General features: G+C 37.9%; 1 protein-coding gene across 8 annotated transcripts in view; it reads left to right on the top strand.

Moving 5' to 3' along the window:
* The window catches only part of MAST4 (microtubule associated serine/threonine kinase family member 4), a 281,672-nt gene that overhangs the window by 242,857 nt on the left and 12,682 nt on the right, over positions 1-26,133 (top strand). For all 8 annotated transcript variants that reach the window (XM_059836511.1, XM_059836509.1, XM_059836508.1 and 5 more), the window contains 12 exons: positions 2,582-2,649; positions 4,916-5,001; positions 12,967-13,175; positions 13,935-14,073; positions 15,131-15,263; positions 15,986-16,151; positions 18,841-18,942; positions 22,708-22,830; positions 23,072-23,184; positions 24,151-24,278; positions 24,380-24,612; positions 25,409-25,609. In XM_059836511.1, coding sequence (XP_059692494.1) covers positions 2,582-2,649; positions 4,916-5,001; positions 12,967-13,175; positions 13,935-14,073; positions 15,131-15,263; positions 15,986-16,151; positions 18,841-18,942; positions 22,708-22,830; positions 23,072-23,184; positions 24,151-24,278; positions 24,380-24,612; positions 25,409-25,609 — 1,701 coding nt within the window. The remainder of the gene's footprint in view (positions 1-2,581; positions 2,650-4,915; positions 5,002-12,966; positions 13,176-13,934; positions 14,074-15,130; positions 15,264-15,985; positions 16,152-18,840; positions 18,943-22,707; positions 22,831-23,071; positions 23,185-24,150; positions 24,279-24,379; positions 24,613-25,408; positions 25,610-26,133) is intronic.

Here is a 26,133-nt window from a genome sequence, read left to right as displayed (position 1 = left end):
TGTTAATGGGTGTCTCTATATATAGGGATGCTACTTAAGCAACAATGAAAGAGGGGCATTATGGATTTATGCCCTGGAATTGATGATTTATAAAGAGAATTAATGGGAGGACTGTATTCATTACTATAAAAACATTATAAGATCATCCTCAAGAACTTTTAAGCCCTTTTATGTAAAAATAGAAATTTTTTAAAAAGCAGAACCAAGTTTTTCAAAACAAAAAAGTGCATCTCAGTTGCACTACTTCCTTATCTGGTAACACAGAATTATATTTCCAACCAAGATGTTAATTTTTGTTTTCAATGTTCATAAATGTTCATGCAAAGGATTTTCTTTCATCTGCAGGAAAAAGCAACCTACTGTAGATCTTTCTCTACTTGCCTCCTTTGTTTGCTGTCATAACTGTAGTGTCCTTTCTTTGAGTGAAATGGTGCTTGTACTATTTGGCAGTAATGCTAGATAAATTTATACTAAACTGATAGCAATACTACAACAGATTCATCACGTAGCAAAGAGTGGTGGCTGCATTTCTGAAGAGTTACCTGGGGAGAAATTTTTCCCCATGTTTTTTAAATTGCCATCTTTACCTTTTTGAATCATGAGTCTTCAGAAAAGGTTTAAATCAATGGAATAAAAAGGACAGATGTTTAATGGTATTTAGATGAGTCAGAAAAATCTCTTCAGGCACTGCAAAATGGTTCCATAGCTCCCTGTTCTGAAAGCTGACTTTTGGTTCCATCCCATTAGTACCTACTGCTTGCAAATAATACGGATTTCTTAGATACTGGTTATTTTGCAGAAGTTTTGTTTCAAAAAGGATTTTTTAAATTTACAATTTATAAAAGTAATTTCAGTTGAGAAGGCTGTCAAAGTATATTATTCCAGCTAGCTTGGTTCTCACCCATACAATAAAGATTTCATCAAAACTTCTATTCTAAAACCCCTGTGTTCACAAAACCATGACTTTTGACTGGAAAATCCACTTCAGGTTCAGCCTTTATAATTTTTTTTCTTCAAGATTTTGTTTGTTTTAGTGGGGATATTTTTTCATTGTTTATTGATTTAATTTTTGGAATATTTTTAGCTTCTTTAACGCTTTAAAGATCTGTTTGGATTTTGAAGTGACATTCTAATATTTTCTTTTTCTTACAGTTACCGTGTTTTGGTTTGTGTGTAGTGGTTACAAATGAGAGTTACTCCTTAAAACTTTAGCTGTTCCAACAGAAAATTATCTGTGTGGTTAATTTGCCTTTAAAAATTGCAGTAAGTGTTGCAGATCATTTCACTTGTAATAATAATTTGTTTTTATATAGAAAAATCCAGTTTAGGTATTCTGTGTGAATATTTAGTTATATTTCGTAGTCATAAATTCAGTTAAGAGTCTTGAGATAAAAACTAATCTTACAAATTTTAGGTGGTCTTATTTCTGATGTCCAGCACATAATTGTGATAAAATTTGCATCTTTGGCTATGTAGGATATATAATTAAATATGTGTGTCACCCTGATTATTTAAAATTTTCTAAGGCTTCTGATGTTTACATTCTTGTAACAAACTTTCTCACACACTTCCTGTAAATAACTAATTGTTTTGCATTCTTTTATAGAAAAAAAGAAATTTGATAGACTGTTAGTTTGTCCAGTGTCATTGGAGAGGTGGCACTGTCACCCTCCAATCCACTGTCACTTTTAGAAAACTATAAATGTTAGAGTCAGAAAATAAATTTCCCTTTTCTTCTTCACCTTAAGAACAGCAATGTGCACTTGTGTTCTTTTGTATCCTATACTAACATATGTGTAGGGTTGCTAGGGTCTTTTAGTGACTGGCTGTCCTGTTTGGCTTTTTTTACCCAGATGAATTCTTGGTTAGTACTCACCCTGAAGAACAGGCTGGGCTTAGGAGCTCTGCAGCATAGGTTGACAGTGGCAGGGACAATCTGATAAAGTTGTAGGCTTCTAAAATCTTACTTTCCCAGAGAATTCCTCTGTGTTAGTGACTCTGTAAATGATGAGCTTCCATGAAAATGGCTTTTAGCTTATTCTAGTAGGCTTATCAGCATTTCTTTGTAGAAGAAGCAAACTATTTAGAGTCTGTCTTAGGTCTAAACTAGAAGCTTTTGCTGTAACTGTGAAGGAGCTCAGGAAGAATGGGACCTACTGTTAACCCCTCAGAGGCTGAGATCCTCAGCAGATTAGTGCTGTCTTTCCCTTAGTGCTCCGTTTGCACACAGCTCTTGGAATTCCCAGGTCTCAGCAGTGAGAACAGTACTGGTCTTCATTGCTTCATGGCTAATCTTCATTACTTCAGTGGAAGATTACTACATAGGCACTGAATAGCAAGTCTTCATTTCCTGTGTGGATTTTTTAATATATGCTTGGAGATGCCCTGAAAATTATTTTTCAAGTGTTACAGGTTTTTTGGGGTTTTTTTTGGTTGTTGTTGTTTTTGGTTTTGTTTTGTTCTTCTTTTTTTTTTTTTTCTATTAAGTATTCCAGAAAGATGTCACTTCTCATGTTTTCTGTGCTTTGTTTAGTTTTGTATTTTCCATAGTTTAAAATGAAGTTTTTAATTTTTTTTCCAGAAATAGCTCAGCTAGCTAATTGTGACAGTGGGACAGCAGACACTCTGGAAGCAGAAGAATCAATAAATGTAAGCTTCCCTCTTATGTTGCTGCTTTTGCTGAATGTGAACAAGGAAAATCTGGTGTGTTCCCCCAACCCTTCCTGTTCTGGTTTCTCCTGGTATGTGCGAACAGATTGAGTAAACATTGGTTAATACTCACACTCACTCTGTGAAGCTCTTCAGGCAGTAGGCTTTCAAAAGGTATAACCGAGCTTTCTACCTATTTTTGTAGACATCTCAGTGTTTTCTTCTTCCACAAAGTTTGTGTTCACCATGTGGCAATAACTTTACCACAAAATCCACCACTGCTTTCTTTTTTTCTATTAAATCTATATATTCCTTTTCCTTTTTGGAAGGATTGGTAAGCTGTTTAATAAAACAATGTATTTTAAAGAGATTTTAAAACAGTCTTTTCACAGAGGCAGCTCATGATCAAATTGAGGGATTCTGGACAGATCCATTGAAGACACAAGGAAGAAATGAGTATGCTAGCAAATAGCCTGCATTCAGAAAGTTAGTTTACATTTAGAAAGGTTGTGCATCATTCTTCTGAATCTGTGTTTGAAAACACTTGCCTACAACAATGTGTATCTTACAGTAATATTTTGTTAGATGTTTGCTAAGGCTGATAAAAGAAAAGCAAGTTTTGATTGTGAGCTTAACTGCCATTAATTTAAATTCTTATCTTTAAAACTTGGTTTTTACACCTTGGATGTCAGTCAGAAGAGTAGATGAAGTTCCTGCAATTTAGTCCTGCTTTTCAGTGCAAGTGGATAGTGAAAACAAGAGCAGTTTTAGGGGATGTCTAGCTAATTCAGTGGTACTTAACAAGTATTTACAAATCTTAGCAGTCATGGATGATCTGTTTGACCTGTTCTAATACATAACAGAAAAAACATCATTCTCTGGTACATGTCATGTTATATTGGGATATTTTCTTTGTATTTGACAAAGAAGGTATTTTTGCTGCTTTAATTCATATGCAGTTGAAATACTGTATTAGACCTGGGCAGCATTTACTGACAAATTGGAGAAAGGACAAGATAACTAGAAGGCTTAAGGCCAAAGTACCTAACTGAATTTAAGGTGCAAAGTGGCTTAGCATCAGCTAAGCAGTTAAAATTGTGAAGTTATTTGAGTTGTGCAAATGCTGAAGAAATTCAGAAAGGATAATGTGGTATAATAAAGGTATGTAAATAGGGGAGATGATGAAATCAGTAAGGAAACCTATAGAGGGAATATTTGGAAATATCTTCCAGCTGTGCAATAAACGTACATTGGGAGTGGCAGGAAGCATAACTTTCAAGTACAGGACTGCTCACAATCATCATAAATAGCAGTTAGGAAGAATCCTGTACTGTCAGACAAGTGGGCTGAACAATTTACTAAGTCCTCTCTGTCACTTCCTGTGGAGTTCATTGTATTAACTAGTCTTGCACTGAATTTTTTAGCAAGCATTTAATTGAAAATGTTTAAACCAGCTCTGCTTTCAACTTCCAACTGTTACTAAACTGCCTGGGTAAGGATCATGGAATTTCTTGGAGATTCAAAAGACATTTGAAAAAGATCTTGTGGGTTTGGAAGACTGCATTTGGAGTTCTGTGCCTTCATCTTTTCCCCCAGAACTCCAATTCTAATTCACACATCTTCAAGATTAATTAAAACTCAAACTAGAAAAAAGGTTTTGCCATACTGAGAGCAACTTGGTGTTGAAAAAGTTCTGACAAAACAGTAATTATAAAGTGACCTTTTTAGGGGTAGAACTAATGCGTTTTTATTTTCCATCTTTTTCTCTTTCATTTTGTCTCTTTTCACTATCCTCCCTGTTATATCACACTCTATCCTAACATTGTTTGAAGTGTGCCCAGTTTATTTGAGTGAAGAAGGGCTCATCAACAGTTTGTTGCTACCAGCTGTAATACAAAAGTCAGATTTACTAGAATGGGAAGGCAGTGTCCAGCGAGTGCCATGTGGAATTCATGAAGTTCATGACTCAAGATAAGAATTGCCAATAACTACTTTACCAGAAGCCTTCATGACTGTAGCCTGTGCATGGAGAGAAGTGGACAGTTTGCTACAGTACAGCATATACCTGTTTAATGAAAAAACAGCTCTGTTTCAGGAGCCCCTTGGTCCCTCCCTGTGTTGGCTATGAGGCTGGCTGTCCAGAACTTTAACCTGGTTCATCAGTGAGACAGCCTGGTGATAGTTGGTTTTTTGTTTGGGTTTTTCTCCCCAATTTTGAAAAAAAGTATTTTATTAACTTTATTCATTCTCATCTCTTACTTTGAAGAGCTCTAATACCTCGCTGAAGCTGCAGAGGAAACCTCGGGAAAGTGATTTTGAAACAATTAAACTGATTAGTAATGGAGCTTATGGGTGAGTAATCTCCGACCGTGACAGCTCTTTTGCATTTTGGTTTTGCTTAAGTTCACATTATTTCTTATTTCAGGGGCCTTTGTGTGAGGGATTGAGTTTGCACCCTGATTTTTTCATTTAGCATTCTTGTTTTGTTACTAGTATTTTAATTTGAAAAGGTTTTAGGATATTTGCTAGGCAGTAATGAATTACTCTGTGCTGCAGTAAATTAAAGTACTGAATAGTACATCAGAAAGATTTTTCAGAATCAGATAGCTTGCCAGATGTGAAATGTGAATAAGTCAAAGGGCAGATTTAAGCTCACCTTTATAATACTGTATTTATGCAAATGTGAGAGAGAATTATATGTCATCTGTAAGGAGACAGATTGATAAAAATGAGTGCTTACTTGACCTAGAAGTATTGTTGCAATAGAAACTAATTTCCTGAAGTAGGGCAGCAGTGTTTTTTTACTTTGTGGATGCTAGTCTAGTTCTCAAATTTTAACCAATTAGCTTTAAAGGAATTGCTATTTCATGGTTTGTTTCTGGATACTTGGAGAATGCACAGCTTACTGCCTAGTGATATATAAGTCATCTGAAGATATCCTAGAAGAGAAAATTCTTTATCTCTGAATAAACACAGAATATTCTCTGGAAGTACTGTGCAGTGGTTGTGTCTGTCTTCAGTCCCCTTTCTGATCCGATACTATTGGTTAGATCCTTGTTTGGCTGCTCCTCTGCACAGAAATGTGTCAAGACAGGAACTGTTCTGTGTAACATGCAGGAACAAGAGGGATGTAAACTGGCTCAAAAAAGAGAGGTTTCCATCTTGAGGTGAGGAGCCCACTGCCAAATGAGCCAATGTCACAGCCTGGCAGAGGAGGAGGATGGTGCTGCCTTCCAGCACAGACACCATTAGATGGACTCTACTTGAGGTGGGAAGTGGCAGCAAGCTGCTAGGACTGAGCACTCTGTGAGGGGATCTTTGACATAGGAGAAAAAACACCTGCCCACTGGAGTTTTGTGGGCCTGCTGATCTTTGACATAGGAGAAAAAACACCTGCCCACTGGAGTTTTGTGGGCCTGCTGAATGGCCTGAAGCTTTGTGGGATCTTTGACATAGGAGAAGATCTTTGTGGGATCTTTGACATAGGAGAAAAAACACCTGCCCACTGGAGTTTTGTGGGCCTGCTGAATGGCCTGAAGCTGTTGGGCTCTCTCTGATGAAACTTAGTTAAAGGTAGCCATGAATTCTGGAACAGGAGGCATTTAGTACTGCGTAGACTGTTGACCATGGTAGCTTGTATGGAGGCCACTTGTGTCCAAGACATTTTTTCATAACTCAGCAAAAGTCCCAAGCAAAATTGTATTAAAATTATATAAATATTCAAATACAATTTTTCACTAGTCAAGCTCTGCTCAATTAATTTTCTCAGAACTTCTTCACAGACAAACTTGCTGTTTACCATATCTCAGCTTCCCCCAGTTCCCCCAGTTATCTCAAAAGCCTGCCTCTCAGCAGTTTGCAGTAGATGCTACTTCCCTCCCTGGCTGCACCCCTTTCTCCTTCCCTTGGCAGATGTTAAGTCCCCTCCATTCCTCCCTTTGTCTCTTTTTCTTACTGGAGGATAAAAGGAACTGTGTGTGGTAGGCCCTTGAACCTTTCTCAGTTCCAAGCAGTTTCCAGATGCTGAGGGATGGGGAGAGGAAAGAGCAGCTGCAGCTCAGCATACAGCCATCAGCAGAGTGAGGTCTGGCACCTGAAGGCAGAGGTTCTGTAGACCTACATGTGCCTCTTGCTCTGTAGGTGTTACAGCCAGAAGGAACCTCAAAGAGCCATTAAGAAATACAGACTGGAGACAACTGTCCACCTGAAACCAAAGAGACAAAAAGGCATCTGCAAAGATGGAAAAGAACAGATTAAAAGCCATGGTCTTTTATGGCACACACAGTTTTTTCTTCGTGTTTGTGGCAGGGAAAATCAAGGCTTATTGATTATCTTTTAAATGCCAGTAATACACAAAATTGGCATTGCAATGTGTGAAAATTGAGTGAGACCATGGTAAGTATCTGAAGAAAAGAAAGGTGCTAGAGAATAACCAGCTTGGAGTATATCCAGATTCTTTATGAATCATTATTTTCATTAGCAAGTGTAAAAAAGGGGTAGGCTGCCAGGTTATAATGCCATAGTATTAGTGGAAATTGAAAAGCTCATCACTTTAGTAGAGCGATATTACTTCCATCTTTAAGGAAGTAATAACAAAGTAGATTTTATTGGTTTTTATTTTTCTTTTAAATGATTACTTAGAAGAAAAATCAAAAATGAGAGAACAGCCTGTAGTGGGTTGACTCTGGCTGGTTTCCTGGCAACTGCCAAAGCTACTCTTGTCACTCTCCTCAACTGGATGTGGGAGGGAAGATACAATGTAGGGTTCTGGGGTTGAGGTAAAGACTGCAGGGACACACAGAATGGGGATTATGGTGAGTTCATCACATGTTGTTCCTGCTGCTGCTCAGGGAGGAGAGTCCTTCCTCTGCTTGTGTGGGGTCCTTCCTACAGAGACAGTTCTCCGATTTCCATGAATTTCTTCAATGTGAGTCCATCCCATGAGCAGCAGCCTTCCCCCAGAGTGTTGCAATGTGGGTCACTCTTCTGTGGGATTCAGTTCTTCAGGCACAGCCTGTTGCTGTGTGGGCCCCTGCCAGGGTCACAAGCTGTACCAGGAAACGTGCTCCACTGTGGGCTCCTGTAGTCCTTCCATTACCAAAACCTTGCTGTACGAACCCCATACATGGAGAGGGAAAGGAGCACGGTGAAATGGGAGACAATAAATTTCTATAAGTGTTCACTCACATTTAAAAGTGATTTTAGCACCTGTACTGTAAATTGAGGAGGCTTGTGCTCTTAAGTTCTGTAGGATATGATTTTTTCAAAACTGTGTTCTTGAAAACCTCTACTATGTCAGACACTGTAAAATCAACACACCACTCTTCTAGTCTTTATTAAAGTAGGGTTTTCTTTTTGCTGTTGGCAAAAATACAGTTGATGATTTATTTACTCAAAAGTCATGGTCAAGTTTAAAGGAAAACACATCAAGATAACCTAAATGCTGTGTAACCCATCTATGAAATGGAATGTAATAAACCAGTAATACCTATTTCTTGTGAATATAAAGCAAGAAACTATCCTGAAGGCATTTGTTGGAGTTTATTTACAAGTACAAGGAGCTGAAGCAAAAGGAATTGTTGTTATGCTACAACAATTGTATTTTGCCTCCTTTTTGTTTTTCCAGGCCATTAATTTTTTTAAATAATATAAGTATATGTGAATTCTGCCTGTGCTTCATTGATTCATTCTCTAAAATATGTCAGTGGGCATATTTTGTGCTCTGATTTACCAAAGTTGCAGTATGTTGTTGTAATATTTTACTTATTTGAGGCTATAATGGAGGGCTTAAATCTGAACTAATTAGAGAAAACTCTGTTACATTATTTTCCTTTGCTGTGGTGTTTTTGCCTTTATCAGTGAAATGGCAAGCTTTGATTACTTGACAGGGTAATTGTTGGTCTTGGCATGTTATAGCAGAGATTTGTCAGATATGTTAAATTTGATGAGTTTAAATAAAAACTGTTGGGTTTGTGAAGGCTTGAGTAAATATCTTAGCAGTTGTCTGCTTTTAATTGATTGGGTAAACTCATCTGTAGTGCAATTAAATGACTGTATAGTACATGAGGTGTAGTAGATGAGGCTTTTGGGAATGGCTAGGAATATACAAGAAGTTTTAACAAGCTGTGAATCAATAAATGTGTAGGATTCTGGCCAAGTCAATAATGGCTTCACAAGCTGTCTATCTGACTTTCTTCAGCCAGACAAAACTCATATTTCCCAATTTTAAATTTTTACTGCAATCACAACAACATCTTTCTCCACATTCCAGCTTGTGAGAGGTAGCAGGTAGTAGTGTTCATCTCTTCAGGTTAGCATCAGCCTGGGTCCCTGAAAAAATTCAACAAAATAAAAATTACATTTGATTTCAGGGAAGCAAGTGATGTTAGTTCAGTATCTCTTCAATGCATAACTATATCATTTTAAAGCAAATACATGATACCACTTTTGCTTCTCTCTGGAATGCTTCTTAGTTTTGCAGGGATGGTAGTGTTGGTGTGTACATGACATACTGGCTAATGGTGTTGCTTGATAAATTAAAAAACTCGGAAGCAGTGTATCTTGAGCAGCTGCTGCATGTAATTTGTGAGTAGTGCTTCTGTCTCTTCTCCCCTCTGTTGATAGTACTTGCTCATGTATAGCTATGTTTGGAGCAGGATTAAGAAAGTTACCATCTGTAGAATAAAACCCCATCAGTCAGGTTAATTCATCTTCAGTCTGGCGGCCACTGGTTCAAAAGTGGAAGGCGACAGGTGGAAGTGTGACTTTGTAAGTTCACTAAAATAGCACGAGACAGTTTACCCATCAGAATTTTGGACTGCAGTTTCATTACTTTGAATCTGTGTTTACTAGCTTCCATAAAGATAGAAAGCATTGGTACTGTTAGGTATGGAGAGGTGGTTTAATTACTCAAAATTGATGACATATTAGAACAACTAGCACTAATGCCAGTTGTGAGAGAAGGATCAAAGCCATCATGTTCTCTTTGTCATATGGCCAGCTTTTCATTTCCTCCTAGGCAGACTAGGATAAGTCTGAAATATTGCAAGGAGAAGGCTGGGGTGCATTGTCCGAGAGCTGCAGCGCTTTAGGTAGCATTTCCTTCTGCCCCCAGATGACTCTGATCTGGTCACAGGCATTGCTTTGTTAGGAGGTAGTGCAGTGCTGCTTTTAAATTCTAATCTTAAATAACTAACGATAAACTTTACCAAATAATACAAACCACAGCCTCACAAGCAGATTCTCTTCACTGGAGGCTGCATGAGACATAATTCCAGGATAGAACAGAATTTAGCAGTCTCTTCTCAGGAAATTGCTGGTAAAAATGAAAAGAAGTTCCTAGTCAGCAGCTATAATTTTTAAGCGGTAGGTACAGTCCCTGTGTCTCCACAAGGAGTTCAGGCTTTTCTGACAGATTAAAAAATAGTGTCAGCTATATCAGCCTTAAGCACTGAATGTAGACTAGGTTGTAAAATGGCTCTAAAAGTTGGAGTTATTGGAGAGCTGCAAAGTAGGCCTGAAACCTGTCTGTGTGGATTTTTGTGGTAATTAGAGATTTTTCAATTTAGAGAAAAAACAGGAATCATGACTTAAAGATTGGAGTGATAGATGGCATGATATTTGAGTTGGACTACTTCAGTAACTCAGTTAAATATTTTAGCTTGTTTTTATCATCTTACCACTCTTGCAGTGTTTTATAGTTGTGCCTAACTAGAGTTATTATAGAGACTGAGATTTATGTTGAAAGTGAAATAAGATACTGTTTGGACACTGCCAAATGAATGTTTATTCTTTATGAATGTTCCTATTTGTTTTCAAAATAAGGGTTTTTTGCCATGTTGAGCTACAGCATCAGTAAAATATAGAGAACTTCCATACCTGTTGAAATTCGCACCGTGAAATCAGAGGATGCTTTGGAAATTCTTGTTGCTGTTACGAAAACAGAAGACTGAGGGAAGATAGGAAATCAAATTCTTCATTTGAAACAACAGGAGGATGCAATAGTACCACTCTGGTTGTGGCGTTGCAGGGCAACAGGGCATGCCACTGTCAATCAGCCAATTGACAAGACAGTCTGGGTGCTCTCCCTACACAGAATCCTTAAATTTGAAACTGTCTTTATAATATACTGAAGATCATGGGCAGCATTTGAAAATCAACATGCTGCTGGCTAGGGTATAGTTTTCTTCATGAGGCATAAATGTTGTTTGCTGGGGTTACTGTGACCAGAGAATGTGAAGAATCTTAGACATTTTGTGGGCTGAAGATCATTTAGAAGCACTTTGTATAGCATAAATAGTGCATGCATGTCTAAAAGCAGGAGAGACTATTGTGTTGCAGTTGTCTCATGAGTCTAGTACATTTGAGTTAAACACCTTTTTTTCTAAGAAACAGCAGAATCCTAGTGGAAGGTTACCTTCTTGTAAGACTGAAGATGCAGTTTAGACAGCTGGGAAAATATGACAACATGTATCGGATATTTACAGGACTAGATAGTCCTTGGAACTTACTCTCTAATAATTTCAAAATATGTTAGTAATGATCTTGCAGATGTGTATGATCTGAAAGGAGGATTTATTAAGATGCGGTAATAATATGCTGTGGCTTCTGTTTGCCTTTTAAGAGGCCATCTTGCACGCTGTCCAGTTTGAAACTCTAGAGGAATATTTCTATGCCAAGTCGTCAGTCAGTCCTTAATTCATTCATGTAACTAGGTTTTTTTGAAGGATGGAGACTTCAGGCAATAATTTTCTCCATGCTGGAATGAATAGAGGGACTGAAACAGGTAAAAGAAAAGATATTATAGGAGATTATGAAACTGACTGGAGAAAGCAACAAGTGAGAGAGGAAAACCAGAATGCAAGGGAAAGAAAAGCATGGGAGAGGCTTGTAAGCGTAAGAGTTGGAGAGAGAAGTGAATATGAGGGGAGCAGTAGGAAGAGTTGCAGGACACAAGGCATGAAGTCAGCAGGGAGGAGTACTGGAGATGAATAATTCTGTCTGTATTCCCGCTTGGGAGGGGCAGAAGGGAGTGAGACTTAGTAGGAGGCACAAAGGGTAGGGTTTGTCATGGGTTTTGCCCAAGGTAGTTTTTACCTACTTTCATGATTGTGTAATGTCTTTTACCTGCCCCATGCTCAGGCAAGAATGAGGGATTAATAAAAGCTTTTGGAATCAGTAAGAGAAACTATGCTGTCTAGAAAGTACTCCTTCACAAAGGAAAGGAGAAGTCCTAATTTTTTCAGTGCCTAAAACTTTGGTAAATGTGTGAAGATCTTTATAGAAATAGTAAGGCAAGTGTTACTTTTTGTGTTTATATAAATAATTGTATGCTGATAGTTGAACCTTATGGGGATAATTAATTGAATTTAAAAAACTTCACAATTGAATCCCTTTTCTTTGCCCTTTCCTCTATTTTATCCTTTAAATGCTTTCTTTCCATAAACACTGTGATAGTTATATACTGGAAATGGTATAAGCATTAAATGCTATAAAGTAGATTTCAGGCAAGGCAAAAATGTTCAGGATTTGCCTCAAGGGATTTTGTGAAGTGCAGCTCTGAGTGTTTCACAGCAAGGTAATAGCCTTCTCCTTAGACCTGAAAGACAGCAGAGTTGCCCAAGTGGGGTTTCCTTTTCTTTGCTTCCCTTGCTGCATTAACTTTACCTAACCAAATACACAGGAAACCTTGTACCCAACACCCCAGTGGAAATTCTGCAAGTCAAGATACACCATGTAGTTAACACAGTGATCTTTGTTTTGGGTTACCTACTGGTGACCTTCCTCTGATATGGATCAGTACTGATGTCAGGGACTGAACAAGAACAGGAGATTTTGCACTGGCTAATGAAGAGCCACCCCTTTGAGCAACTTCTGAGCAACCTTCATGAGAGACCTGTGATATGTTTTAAAATTTCCTGGACTGAGTCATAATTTCCTTCAGCACACCTACAGAATAAGTGTTTGTCACTATGATTTATACTGTGCCATAGCTGGATTTTGTATGTAATCCTTTGTTGATGGGAATGCCTGAAATCTGCCTGGGCTAAAAACATTTGCTATTATATCTGCTGTTATATTTGCTGTTGGTTGGGAGGGAGAGGGAGGGGCAGAAGAATCATTTGTTTTAGAGTGAGTACTGGTTTTTAAACAAAATGAGAATTGTAACCATTATTTAATGTGAAAGACTAGGTTAAATTGAGAACAAGTCTTTTTTATAATATATATAGTTTTAAAAAATTGAGTGAAAAATGTATTTTCAAATGCATTTTTAGTAGTCAGACTTCTTTCTTTTTCTCTCCCATTCAAACTTTTCAGTGCGGTTTATTTTGTGAGACACAAAGAAACCAGACAAAGATTTGCCATGAAGAAAATTAATAAGCAGAATCTCATCCTCCGAAACCAGATCCAACAGGCCTTCGTTGAGCGTGATATCCTGACATTTGCAGAAAATCCATTTGTTGTCAGCATGTATTGCTCCTTTGAAACAAGACGTCATTTATGCATGGTCATGGAATATGTAGAAGGTAAAATTGCTCTTCTGTTTTCCAAAGGAAGAAGAGAATTTCCTCACACCACAAAATAAAAATAACCCATATGGTACTTGAATTAGAAGGGGCCCCCTGTGTGTCCTTCATACTCTGGCAATTCAGATTTAGGAACCAGATCCAACAGCAAGGTGGTTATTTTTTTTTCACTAGACATTATCTCCTGGTAAACAGCTTGTAAAACACTTGTGTTCCAGCTATAAAGGGAAATAACTGCTCTTAGAGTAAGTTCCTTATAGATAGTAATCAAAAATGTTCTAGTATTCAAAGTTCATGTGAAAATGTTTGCTTTTTTTCTGAAGCTGAAATTTTCATTAGCAAGTGTTGGGGGATTTGTAGTAGTTATTTTTAGAAAGAAACAGGAAAGAGGAAATGTTTTGGAAAAGGTGCTAGTGTTGAAGGAGAACAGTGGACAGAAGCAGAACTGAAGAGATCTCGAGGTATGGTTGTGTGGGCTTCCACCACTCCCAATTCCCTGAATTTATTTGTTTGTTTTCTCCTTAAGTAGCCATACGTTACTGATTCTCAGCTGAATCCTTGTAGTACTCTCTCCCAGCTTCACACTACTTCCAGTAGAGTAGCTGTGGGGCTTACAAGTTTGGTTGAATCATCTGACTAGAAAATAAAATCTTATGACTTCACTTTTTGTTCCTTTTAGCATCATATATGGTTTATACTGATACACCTCAGAATTTATAGAGTCATTCTGGAACATTTTCCCATATACTGTTTCCACAGGTGGAGACTGTGCTACTTTGATGAAGAATATGGGTCCCTTACCTGTAGACATGGCAAGGATGTACTTTGCGGAGACTGTTCTGGCCTTGGAATACCTTCATAATTATGGAATTGTACACAGGGATTTGAAACCTGACAAGTATGTATATAGAATATAACTGAAAGAGGAGTTTGAAATTGTTAGATAAGATATAAAAGGTTTAAACTTCCTTGGAATTATTTTTTTTATCGTAAATGTTACATAGATTCCCAGTTCCTTCACAATATTTTAATTTTATTACTTGCAGTTACAAAAAATGCATTTTTTTTCCAGAAGAGCTGTTAAGAGTTTTCTGTGCTTAAGATGGAAGAGGTTATCAGAGTAGCTAAAAAGAAAAAGGCATTTGTTCTTCTTGTTAGAATGAAGGGAAACACATTTTAGCAATTAGGAAATCTTTTTTCAAAGTATACTTAAAACACTGATACAGAATATCACTAACTTGCAGGTATTTGCGTGTTTGAAGACAAAATTGACCAGATGCAGAAATATCTCCCGTTGCTTGGGTTTTGGGGGTTGCTTTGTTTTTTGAGGCGTTAGAGTTTTCAGTTTCAATATTTAAAAGTACAATGTTGCTCCTATACAAGTAAATTGACATTACAGCAAGTAGCTGAAATACAAAATATGGCCCTTGCAACTTCATTAATCTTCTTTCTGTTTCACAATTAAGAAAAAAGAAAAATAATTGAAGTCATGGGTGTTGACCGACAATAGCTTCATAGCTGGAAGTATTAGTTAGTATAGTATTAGTTACTAACTTAATACCCTGGGATTTTTTCCAAATGCTTGACTGACACAGCTTGTTACAGATGGAAAATACTCACCTCACTTCAAGAATGACACACATTCTATTTTAGGTCTTTCACATGATAACTGTTTCTTCAAAGCTTTAAGCACTCAGCTCTCAAGACCTCTGTAGTTCTGTAAGATGTTGTTCAGTTGCACATGAAAAGTTTGTTTACTTCTGATAGTAATAGTAACAAATGTAAGAGATTTTTAACCTGTTGATTCTGTACCAGTTAAAGTACTTTTTAAGTTGTATTTATAATTCCACAATGATAATGAAACATTTTCCTCTAAGTATTATAATTGTAATAATAATAAAATGACAAGCGCATGATGTTGAATTATATCACATTAAAAACTTTCTGTTTTTCAGTCTGTTGGTAACATCCATGGGACATATAAAGCTTACAGACTTTGGCCTGTCAAAAGTGGGGCTAATGAGTTTGACTACCAATCTGTACGAGGGTCACATTGAGAAGGATGCCAGGGAATTCCTTGACAAACAAGTAAGAAACAGCCTTTTTAATTTCTTCACTGAGTGTTCACATGATGTAATATTTTGCCAGCAGAACATACTGAATACTGAATAAACCATAGTTATTTCTGCATTGGTGTTCCAATTGAGTATGTCAGGTATTTTAACTGGTGCCCTGAAGATTATTCTAGGCTTTTTCCTTTTTACGTTAAGATCTATTAGTAAGACAAACAGCTTAATTCTGTGCAAGTGAATCTGTGGGAGAGACAAATGGAAGACTGTTCTATAAAGAATTCAGAAGTCTCAGCAGAGTACTTGTGGAGCTCATCATGCTTTGCGCAACCAAGGGTGCTAAAATCTGTGCTATGGCCCATTTCCCTTTAAGCATGCCTCATTACCGTTGCTCACAATCTGTTCCCTGTGAAAGTTACTTAAGATAATATCATCACAACTTTCATATAAGGATAACAATATGTTTTAAGTTAAGTAAGATACTTGCCTTGAAGGACTCCTGTGTACAAAGCAAAAACTGTCCTTTGCATGACAGATGCACAAATATTGATTATGATGACTCTTAATGTAGGTAGGTTGTTCTAAAAATGTAAGTTGTTGTGCCAGCTCAGCAGACTAAGCCCAAATTAATTCCATTTTTTTCCTATGTTTTCATATCAATTTACATTTCAAGAATTATAAATTCTTGATCTAGCTCAGTTAAGACTTGCTTTGCCATTATGCTTGTTTCCTTTCTTTTAGGTCTGTGGTACACCTGAATACATAGCTCCTGAAGTGATACTGAGACAGGGTTATGGAAAACCAGTGGATTGGTGGGCTATGGGAATTATTCTTTATGAATTTCTGGTTGGATGTGTGCCATTCTTTGGAGATACACCAGAAGAGCTCTTTGGACAAGTAATCAGTGGTGAGGATCACTAAAAAAACCCAAAATCTGTTAATAGTAAATATATTACAATTTTACTGATAGACTACACAATCTCCTATCAAAGCAGTAACAATTAATTTAGATTAAAAACTGAACTTGCTCTACTAAGTGCAGAAATTCACTAATGTAGAGTCCAGGGGTTAAGCTGCACTGTTTGGAAAAAGAGAAGCTATGTTAATAAAAATGTAATGCCACTATGCACTAGTGATTTCTGTGTTTGGTAAATAAATTATACCAGAGAAGAAACAGTTAAATAAATTTGCCTGGATGGGAAATTGTGCCTCATGGCACAATAAAGAAATGAAAAAAGATGTAATAAAACTCTAAAACAAATGTCTTCCAAGTAATAAATAATGAGAAAAAGAAGGAAACTAATTCAGTTCACAGATTGTTAATGATTTCATTGGTGATTGTTGGAGTGTAATGTTATTTCTGTAGCAGCTGTTCTTCTTCCATTTAAAATTCAATAACCTTTTGGATCCTAACCTGCAAACTGACCCTAAGTATTGTTATGTGTCTTGTGACAAAACTGAAGATAATTAAACAGAATTGTTTACTATCCTACCTGCTGTTTCCATAAATTTCCCAAATGCATAGATGTAGAGGGTCACTATTTATGACACAAGGTTAACAGAATGGCACCTCTGTTGCTAAGTATTTCCCAGTCTGTTTTATGGTCTGCTTAAAAAGTCCAATAGCTAAGAATACATCTCTGGTTCCTCATTCTGTGAGAATGCAACAAATCCCCTTTTGTACTAAAGGAGACTTTCTGTCATCATCTTTATTTCCTCTAGCTCTGAAGCTGAAAGCCAGACTTCTTTGTACACTATTAAAATGCATGTGATATCCTATGTGTTCATGGATTCATAACTATGTTGTTTTCTGATGTGATATGCTGAGGCCTTAATGGCAAGAAGCATCAACTTGTTAATTAACACAAGCAGCAAATGCTGTCTGCTTTCTGGGTGCCCCATGGCTGCAGTGCATATTCATGCTTTACTTTCCAAATCAGATTTAATGCAGTGGAAGCTGTAGGCAGGCAAATGTGGAAATAACTCAAGTTTTTATTGCATTTCCAGACACACACACCTGTGGTTTTATCCTCATACCCCCTGTCTGGGAGAAGGAGAGGGAATAGTCTTAAAATTAATGACAAAATTTGTACATTAGGCTTTTTTTGGCATTAATTTTACCTTTTGCAAAACATATTGTCATGTGTTATAGTCTAGCTGAGACCTTTGTAAATATCTTCGTCTGTTTGAATGTGTCAATTTATCTTACAGAACTTATTTGTAGAAGTCCTTTTGTAAACATCATCTATTCCCACTCATCCTACAAGACTGTTGGTTGTCTCAGTTTCTTGTTTTGATGTTGATTTGTCAGTTGTTTCTCTTTGAAATATCCTTGCTTACTGAAATAATTCTTAGGAGAACTCTTCTTGGATATGTTTCCTGTGCTAAAATAAATTATTTCCTTCTATTTGACTGTAAGAGCCATCTTAAAGAACCAAACAGTAGCCTAGATTTTTTTCTTCCAGTTTCCATGAGCAAAATCTACATTCTGTTTAAAATTCTACTTTTAAATCTTGCTGCCTCCTTTTTCATTGTAGGTTGCCTTTTCCTGCCCTCAGGTTGTGCAAGGACAGCTGTGGGAGGCCTCAGTGTAAACTTAAATACCTAAAGTGATAAGAATTTAAAATATTGCCTTAGAAACAAGTTACATTTTATGTCTGATTTACCAGTACCTTTCCTTAATCTTTGAAATATGAAGGTTAAACCCACATGTAGTTTCTGATGATTATTTATCCAGTTATGATTATTTTATAAAAGAAGTCTACATCATAAAATGACAACAAAATCCTTAACAGCTTTCTGTGTTTCTGGGGCTCCAAGTGTGCTGTTTCTCTGATGCCAAAATCCTTGTACCTCCCAAGAAACTTCTTTGGAGTTTTGTCTAAACCTGCACTGTGTTACATTTGTGGAGGCAGCTTCCACTAAAAATCAGGCAAAACTTGCTGTTTTGTAGGCTGTTAGAAAGTTCATGTTCATACACTGTGTATCTTGTCTTGATTGCATGGTTTAAGTCCAGCTTGCCATGAAGTGCAAAAGTCATAGTAGTATATAAGAGTCAGTAGAGGGAGTTTGTATGGAAGTATGAGACTCTTGGAAAAAATTTTCATTGCCATATATGTTGCCAGAGTACAGTCTGTCACCTTGACCCTTAGTCATGGGAATATTGACCTCAGGGAGTTTATTAGCACTAGAGAAGGAACACAGATGTGAGCAGCAACTGCTGGGTCAGGTCAGCAGTTTCCATCTTAACTACGGTTTCCATGGAACATAACTACAATTTAAACCTTGATTTGGTGGGGGAAGAGAGAGCATACAAATTGTGCTAATATTTTGAAAGTTTTCCATGAGCCAAGCATTCATGTGTTCCGCTGCTAAACAGTTTTGTGTTAAATGATACTTCCAAAGGAAAGGGAACATAGTATGTTTATGTAGTCTGTATTGAGGGTATAAAAATAAGAAATAAATGGTATGCAGCAGAGTAAGTTGAGAAAGTTGCTTTAACTCTGCTTTGCTGTTAGGTTGTTTTTGAGAGCATTAATACAATTTGTGCTGGGATCAGACCTCAGCAATATCAAACAACTTTCTTTTTTTTTCAGATGAAATCAACTGGCCTGAAAAGGATGAAGCACCACCTCCAGATGCCCAGGATCTGATTACTCTGCTACTTAGGCAGAATCCTTTGGAAAGATTGGGAACAGGTTAGGAGGCACTAATTTTAAATTGTTATTGTACTAGAAATAGTTTCTGTATTCAGCATTGGAAGCTTTTGTTTACCTGTTTGTTTTGCTTGGGAAACATCTCTCATGACATGTAGTATGATCATATGCCATGATAATTTATAGATTAAGACCAGTAATAGGACCTTAACACAATGATATCTGTCCTGGTTTTTGTGGGATTTACATGGGCTCATTTGTATTTATTCTTCTCCTAATTTGATAAATATAACAGAAATTTCTCAAAGACCCTGTTAGTCAGTGAATGGGGTTTCTTCATTAATACAGTATTGAATGACTAAATACAGAAATCTAGGAGGGGAATCAATACACAACTTCCTTTTTCAGAAGTATCTTAGCCTGGCAGATTAATTCCCCCAGGTGTTAGGATGGATGATGAGTACTCAAAATCCTTATTCAGTAATGACTGTCTGAGGTTGTGTGTTGAAAAGCCTTCTCATACGCATTTATCAAGCACTACTGCCTTGTATGAAAAAGAATTAAAATAAAACTGAATGTTAAGGAAGTATTAACACTTCCATAGGCTAATGAAGGGACTGTGCATGTATGTAATAAGAGTTTATTTGGTGGTTGATTGACCAGGATTTATTTGGGAGTTTCTGTGAGAGGCAGTAATGAATATTGTGTGTGATTTTTAAGTGTTAATGTATGGGAACCCTAGTAACCGACTGCCATCCTTTTAGGCAAAGCACTAGGTAAACACAGCAAAAAAAAAAAAAAAAAAAAAAAAAGCCTCCTGTATAAATGAGCCCAAGTACAGAGGTATAATCTTTCTTACAGTGAACATTGTATGCCATGAACAGAAATACATTGAGGACGCTAAGGAAACCAAGTGTCAGGTTGAGTAAGCATGACAGTACTTGGCAAATGGCTCACAAAACTGAGTCCAATTGTGCTACATATTTTTAGGCCTAATTAAAAAGAGGATTTAGGAATCAGTTCATAACTGGTGTTATCACAGCTGCTCAGGGGAAATGTGATTATAACCCAGACCCTCAGTAGTGTTGACATGGTCCAAAATGACATGTCTTCCTCTAACTTCCTTTAAGGCATGAGGATGTGACTGATATGAATGACCTGCATTGTCCCTTGCAGCCCGAATGACTGGGATCTGTGTGAACAACCCTTAGACTTCACCGTGTCTGATGGTCTGGACTAAGTGGCACTCAGCAAACTTTATTGCTGTCCCTTGCCCCATGCTGAGCAAGTTAAGACTGAGGAAGGTGTCATGCCCCAATAGCTTCTCCATTTGCTGCCCTGCATCATCTGCTGCAGAGGGCACCAATGCCAAAGGCAAAATGAAAATCCACAACTAGTTTTATTCCCTTTTTTTAAGTACACTCTTTCTAGGCGTTGTTTCATTGCCAGGATGATTTTCCTGGTAAATACAGTGTTAATTGAAGACTGTTGCCATGTGAGAGACTGGATCAGGAGTGGATTGCAAATTCTCTGTCTGTTGGTGGAGAAAGTGAATGAGGTGAGATAAAGATGCCTTAAATACTAAATGGCCAGTGCCACAGTATGAAGCACCTGTGGTGCTCAGAGGCTCTTTAAAGCCTCTGGTCTCTCTTAACAGCTGGCAGTCTGAAGAAGGAAATGGGCAGCTATTTCTTTGAGGGAGGGGGTTCAGAAACCACAACAAAGTTGTAGGGTCTTTAAGTGCTAGAATCAGCTCACAGAAATGGAGGCTGCAGTGTGACAGGTCCCACTGAAAAATACCATGGTTTGGGCACTGAAAAATACCATGGTTTGCGCCAGGCTCCACCATGCATTTCAAATTACAGTCTTGTGTGTTTAATATGTATTAGCAAGCTGCATAACACTTTGTGAAAGTCATAATTGTTTACTTGCTCAGGAGACCTGAGTGGCAAAGGCAAGTTGAAAGAAAAGAGATGGATACTATACTTACTTTGAAGAAGGAAAACAGCAGTAAAAAGACTTCTTTGGGCTTGAAGTGTCTGATACCAATCAAGAATAGTACAATTCTTATGTAATAGCCCATTACTGTGCTCAGAGAAATATTCACTGCTTAGCTAGCGACTTATGATGAGATGTGATTTTGATCTGCTTTGGAAAGATTTGGCTTTGAGTTTTTCACTGGTGCAGTATGAAAAGCAAAGAACCCAGTCTAGAAATCCTAACGCTGACTTAAAAACCAGTCCTGGAGATTTCATTTTTTTTCTCCATAGCCTTGACATACAAGCTGTATCAATGTGCTGAGTTGACCCTTGCTGGCCAGGAGGTACCCACCAAGTCTCCTCCCACCTCAGCTGGATGGGAGGAGAAAATATGCCAAAGGCTCATGGGTTGAGATAAGGTGCTTTGCCATCATGGGCAAAGCATACTAAAACTCAGGGAAGTTAGTTTAATTTATCACCAGTTAACTCTACTGCTTTACTTCCTCCCTCCAAGCACCGCCGGAGGAAGGGAAATGGGGGTAGTGGTCAGTGCATCGCATGCTGCCCCTGCCACTCTTTCCTCCCCACACTATTCGCCTGGTCCAGTGTGGGTCCCTCCCACAGGGTGCAGTCTTCAGGAACAGAGTGCTCCAGCATGGGTTCCCCATGGGGTCACAAGTTCTGCCAGCAGCTGGGCTGCAGCGTGGGCCCCTCTCTGCCATAGGTCCTACCAGGGCACTGCTCCAGCACAGGCTTTTACACGGGATCGCAGTCTACTTCACCCCACCTTGCTCCACCATGGGGTCCTTCATGGGCTGCATGTGGATCTCTGCTCCACTGTGGTCCTCCATGGATGCAGCTGCCTCGCCATGGTCTGCACCACAGGCTGCAGGGGAATCTCAGCTCCAGTGCCTGGAGCTCCTTCTGCACTGACTTTGGTGTCTGCAGACTTGTTCTACTCACCTGTTCTCACTCCTGTCTTCTGGCTGCTGTTGTGCAGCAGTCTTTCCCCTTCTTTAGTACATTATCCAAGATAATGCTGATGGGCTGACAGTAGATCCATCTTGGAGCCAGCTGGCAGTGGCTATGTTGGATATAGAGGAAGGCAGCTTTTTACAGAAGCCATCCCTGTAGCCTTCCCACTGGCAAAACCATGCAACATAATCCCGAAACAAGCTTGCAGCAGGTCTTGCTGCTGCAGGGTCCCTTTTCAGGTTTTAGAATTAGATATATGTTTATTAGTGATACCATCTTCCACCTTCCCAGGGCAAAATTTCCAGTATTTCATTGTGTTCTTACAGTAGTTTTCTAAGTTTAAACTAGTGTAATCATTTAACGTGCATTTAATGAGCAGTAATAAATAAGAGAAATTATAGGGTATTTCCTATACAATTGTGTATTGCTGTCCTAAAACACTGAAAGTGTCTGTTAAGTCAGCAATAGTATTTTTATTGAGCAACTATTAAGAATCATTCTGCCTTGCTTTATAATTTGTGCTTACTCACCTAGTGCACATATTTATATTTGTAGAACTACATATGATGATTCTGACTAATGTGTAGCTAACAGATTAGTGGATCCGGAAAAATAAAAATCTTAAAAGCGGAAGATGATAAAGCAGTAAACTTTTAAAAGAAATTGCCACAAGAAAACAGGGGCAGGGCCTACTTCTGATAGGTTTAGAATTTCTAATGGGAGTGGGTGGTAGATGTTCATGCATACAGCGATGCCTTTCCATGACTATTTGCATTGTTGGCTGGGGGTTTAGTTCATTTACTGTCAGAGGATTTGGTACAGTTTGCTCAATGTTTTCCTCTGGCTCCTCCAGGTGGTGCATATGAAGTAAAGCAGCATCAGTTCTTCAGGAGTCTTGACTGGAATAGTCTGCTGAGGCAGAAGGCAGAATTTATTCCACAGTTGGAGTCTGAAGATGACACAAGTTATTTTGACAGTAGGTGTTTTATGGTATCAAAAAAAAGTGAACACCTTGTTTAAAGTAATCACTGTCTTTGACTGTGCTTATTTCTTTTAAAGTCTCCTTTATCGGAATCACTGGCAGTTTGCAGTTTCACCAGTGAATTGACACTTCAGCAAAAATAATCTCAAGAGTAAAACTAGATTTTTATTTAATATTAAAACATAGTATCTATTCTTCCCAATAAATTTAGATATTTTATTGCCCTTGTCTGTAGCTCGTTCTGAGAAATACCACCATATGGAAACTGAGGAAGAAGATGATACCAATGATGAAGATTTTAATTTAGAGATAAGACAGTTCTCCTCGTGTTCACACAGATTTTCAAAAGTAAGTAAAAATTTCTGTCATCTTACTATGTATTGTTTTACTTTTGCAAATTTTGGAAATGTTAAATATAGAGGAGATATATAGGGCCTTATTTTCTCAAGAAACTATGAAGTTAACTGAAATTGAGCAAGAATACAATGAATACAATTAAACCAAAATATGGTAAGATTGTGTAGAAAAGTTACTTTTTGAATCCTTAAGATACTAATGGAAAATTATATAAATATGATATTTTCTGTAGAAGACTCATCATTGCATAACAGAAAGTGTCAAGAAAGCATTTTGTTAAATGCTAATATGTGTTCTTTGCATTGGTTTCTTTATGCATAGCTTTATGCATGTTGGTCCAGTTGTATCCTGGGTATCTCATAGGTGATAGCATAACAAATATTACAGTACTACTGTGTAGTAGGTATTAATTTAGTGACATTTGACCAAAGGAAAAAGCAAGGTAATGGTTAGCATGTGTTAGAAGGTAATGGTTAGCATGTGTTAACAGTCATGGAGAAATGTAGATTTGAGGAGAGTGATCTGAATGCTCTGAATCGAAGGTAAAACTGCCCAAAAGGTAGTATTACTCTAGTAGCTGAGATGAGAGCTAATTATTACTGATCAGGGTGGACATGCCCAGGCAATACAGTGGAGGGTGAATTGGCAGGAAATAGTGGAAAAAAACAACCATGGTTTTGGCTTTATTGTCTTAGTTCGCACTTTGAAATGAGGAGAAGACTGATAAATACATTATGAGAAGAGGCTGTGTTTGTATACCTATACATTAGGAGCCAAGAAAGCATTTTAAGAAAACAAAGTGTTGGAAATTTGAAAAGGTGTAAGAAATTGAAGTTTGCAATCTGAAATACTATATAAGCATTTAAAATCATAGAACTGTAGATCCTGCATATCTTTTTTTAATATCAAACGTGTCAGTGATATTCAAATTTTTTGTGTTTTTTTTTTCTTTAATAGGTTTTTAGTAGTATAGATCGAATCACTCAAATTCAAGGTGAAGAAAAGGAAGATGCAGGAGGCAAAACAAAAAGTGTAGCATTGCCTTCTGTGGAATCTTTAAGCTGGAGTTCAGAATATTCCGAAATGTAAGTAGAAGTATGTACAGCAAGTCATCTACATCCTGCTTGCCAGATAGCAGGCATCCTCTTTTATTAACTGAATGAGAGTTTGCTTCTTTGTTATGCAGACAGCAGATATCGACATCTGTCTCATCTGAGACTGACAGTAGCCGGCAGCAACGAGGTTCTGGTTTGCTTCCAAAATTGTCTGTGTCAGCTGAAGGAGAACAGGATGATTCCACCAGCTCACGGGGAGCCCGGGAGGAACAGGAAAAGTCTGCATTTGTGAGCGATGAAATAGTGCAAGACGAACCTGAAGTAACCACTCCAGCAAGTACAATCAGCAGCTCTACACTATCAGGTAGTTCACAGGGGGTGTCTTGATTGATGAAACTAAAAACAGTTGCAGACTACCTTCTTGTGGCAGTAGCATTCATAAATTTAGAAGTGATGCATTTCAAACTGCTTTCCAAAACAGCTGTCCCAGCAGGGATCTGGTTTGGGATCAGATCAGGTCTGACACTCTGTACTACATATTTTTGTGTTTTTTAATTATGACTTCAGTACAATGTACACCTTTCAGAATTGAGAGGATTTTCTTTGACTTGTGGAAGTCACTTTGGTGATTACAGTTCTAGGAGGAAGTGTTGCAAACCATTCTCTACTTAATTAATTTTTAGCATAGTCTCCCTGCTCAAATACTTGTTGCATTTCAGTAGACTCCAGGGCCTTAGTTTCATTTCTACACATCTACCCGTTTTCAGCTTACTTCTCTTCTGTACCATCACTGAGTTTTTTCAAGATACACCCTTCTGTTCTCAAGCCCTTGATTTCCCATGTAGTCCACATTTTCTTCCCCCTCCCTCCTTTCTGTTCATGGAGAAAACAATTTCCGCAGGGTCATCCATCTCCTTCCCTTGTCTAAAACCTTGATGTTGATTGTGCTGTATCCTAAGTCTTGCTTGCTATCCCCCGGGTCCTGTGTAATGGTGTTGACATTAACACAGCCAGCTGCACACAGTGATAACTCCCAACCATGTGACCCTCTTCTTACACTTAACCAGTTACACTTGAGAGTAGTTTATTTTTAATGTGGTCCATTAGCAAAAGGATATTCAGTTTTCCCTCAATGTCTTTATACCTTCTTCTTTGTACAGTTGGCAGTTTCTCAGAACACTTAGATCAAATAAATGGAAGAAGTGAGAGTGTGGACAGTACAGATAACTCCTCAAAGCCAGCTGGTGAAGTTGCATCTCATATGGCTCGACAGCGATTGGAAAGCACAGAGAAAAAGAAGATCTCTGGAAAAGTCACAAAGTCCCTTTCTGCAAGTGCTTTGTCCCTCATGATCCCAGGAGGTAGAGATATATACCTTTAGTTGAAATGTTAATGATTTATGCAATGCTATGAAGGCTTATGATGCAAATGCAAGATTCTGTTTGGTCCAGAATTGATTCTGCGTCACTTTTTTTTTCCTCTTGTTCACTTGCATGACTAGTCAGTGCAGTCTTGTCAGCAAGTCATGGTGCTCACACTACAGCTGAGAGGCCTTCTTTGACAGGCAGAAATGTGTCTTAATGGTGTTTGATCTTGAGTATGCACAGCAGGATGCAACTTCAGTCCCTGGTCCATCTGACAGTAGGTTGTAGATTAAGTTTTAACTAGGTCACAAAAACAGATGTTTGTTAAAGCAGCATAGGACTAGTTCTCTCTCATCCCCCATAAGAAAAGCTGATAAACAGGAGAGCAGTGTCACAAAAATAGAAATAGCATGTAGCCTCCTACTTGTACTACTCTGACTTAGATCAAGTGCTCAAAATTTGGAGACAGAAATAATGCTGTAAGTGGATGTATAACAGTAATATTGAGGGTATTTTTATGA

Source organism: Haemorhous mexicanus, chromosome Z (genome assembly GCF_027477595.1).
Source record: "Haemorhous mexicanus isolate bHaeMex1 chromosome Z, bHaeMex1.pri, whole genome shotgun sequence".
Lineage (NCBI taxonomy): Eukaryota > Metazoa > Chordata > Aves > Passeriformes > Fringillidae > Haemorhous > Haemorhous mexicanus.
Note: the sequence above shows the minus strand (reverse complement) of the source record. Positions and strands in the feature narration are given on the sequence as shown.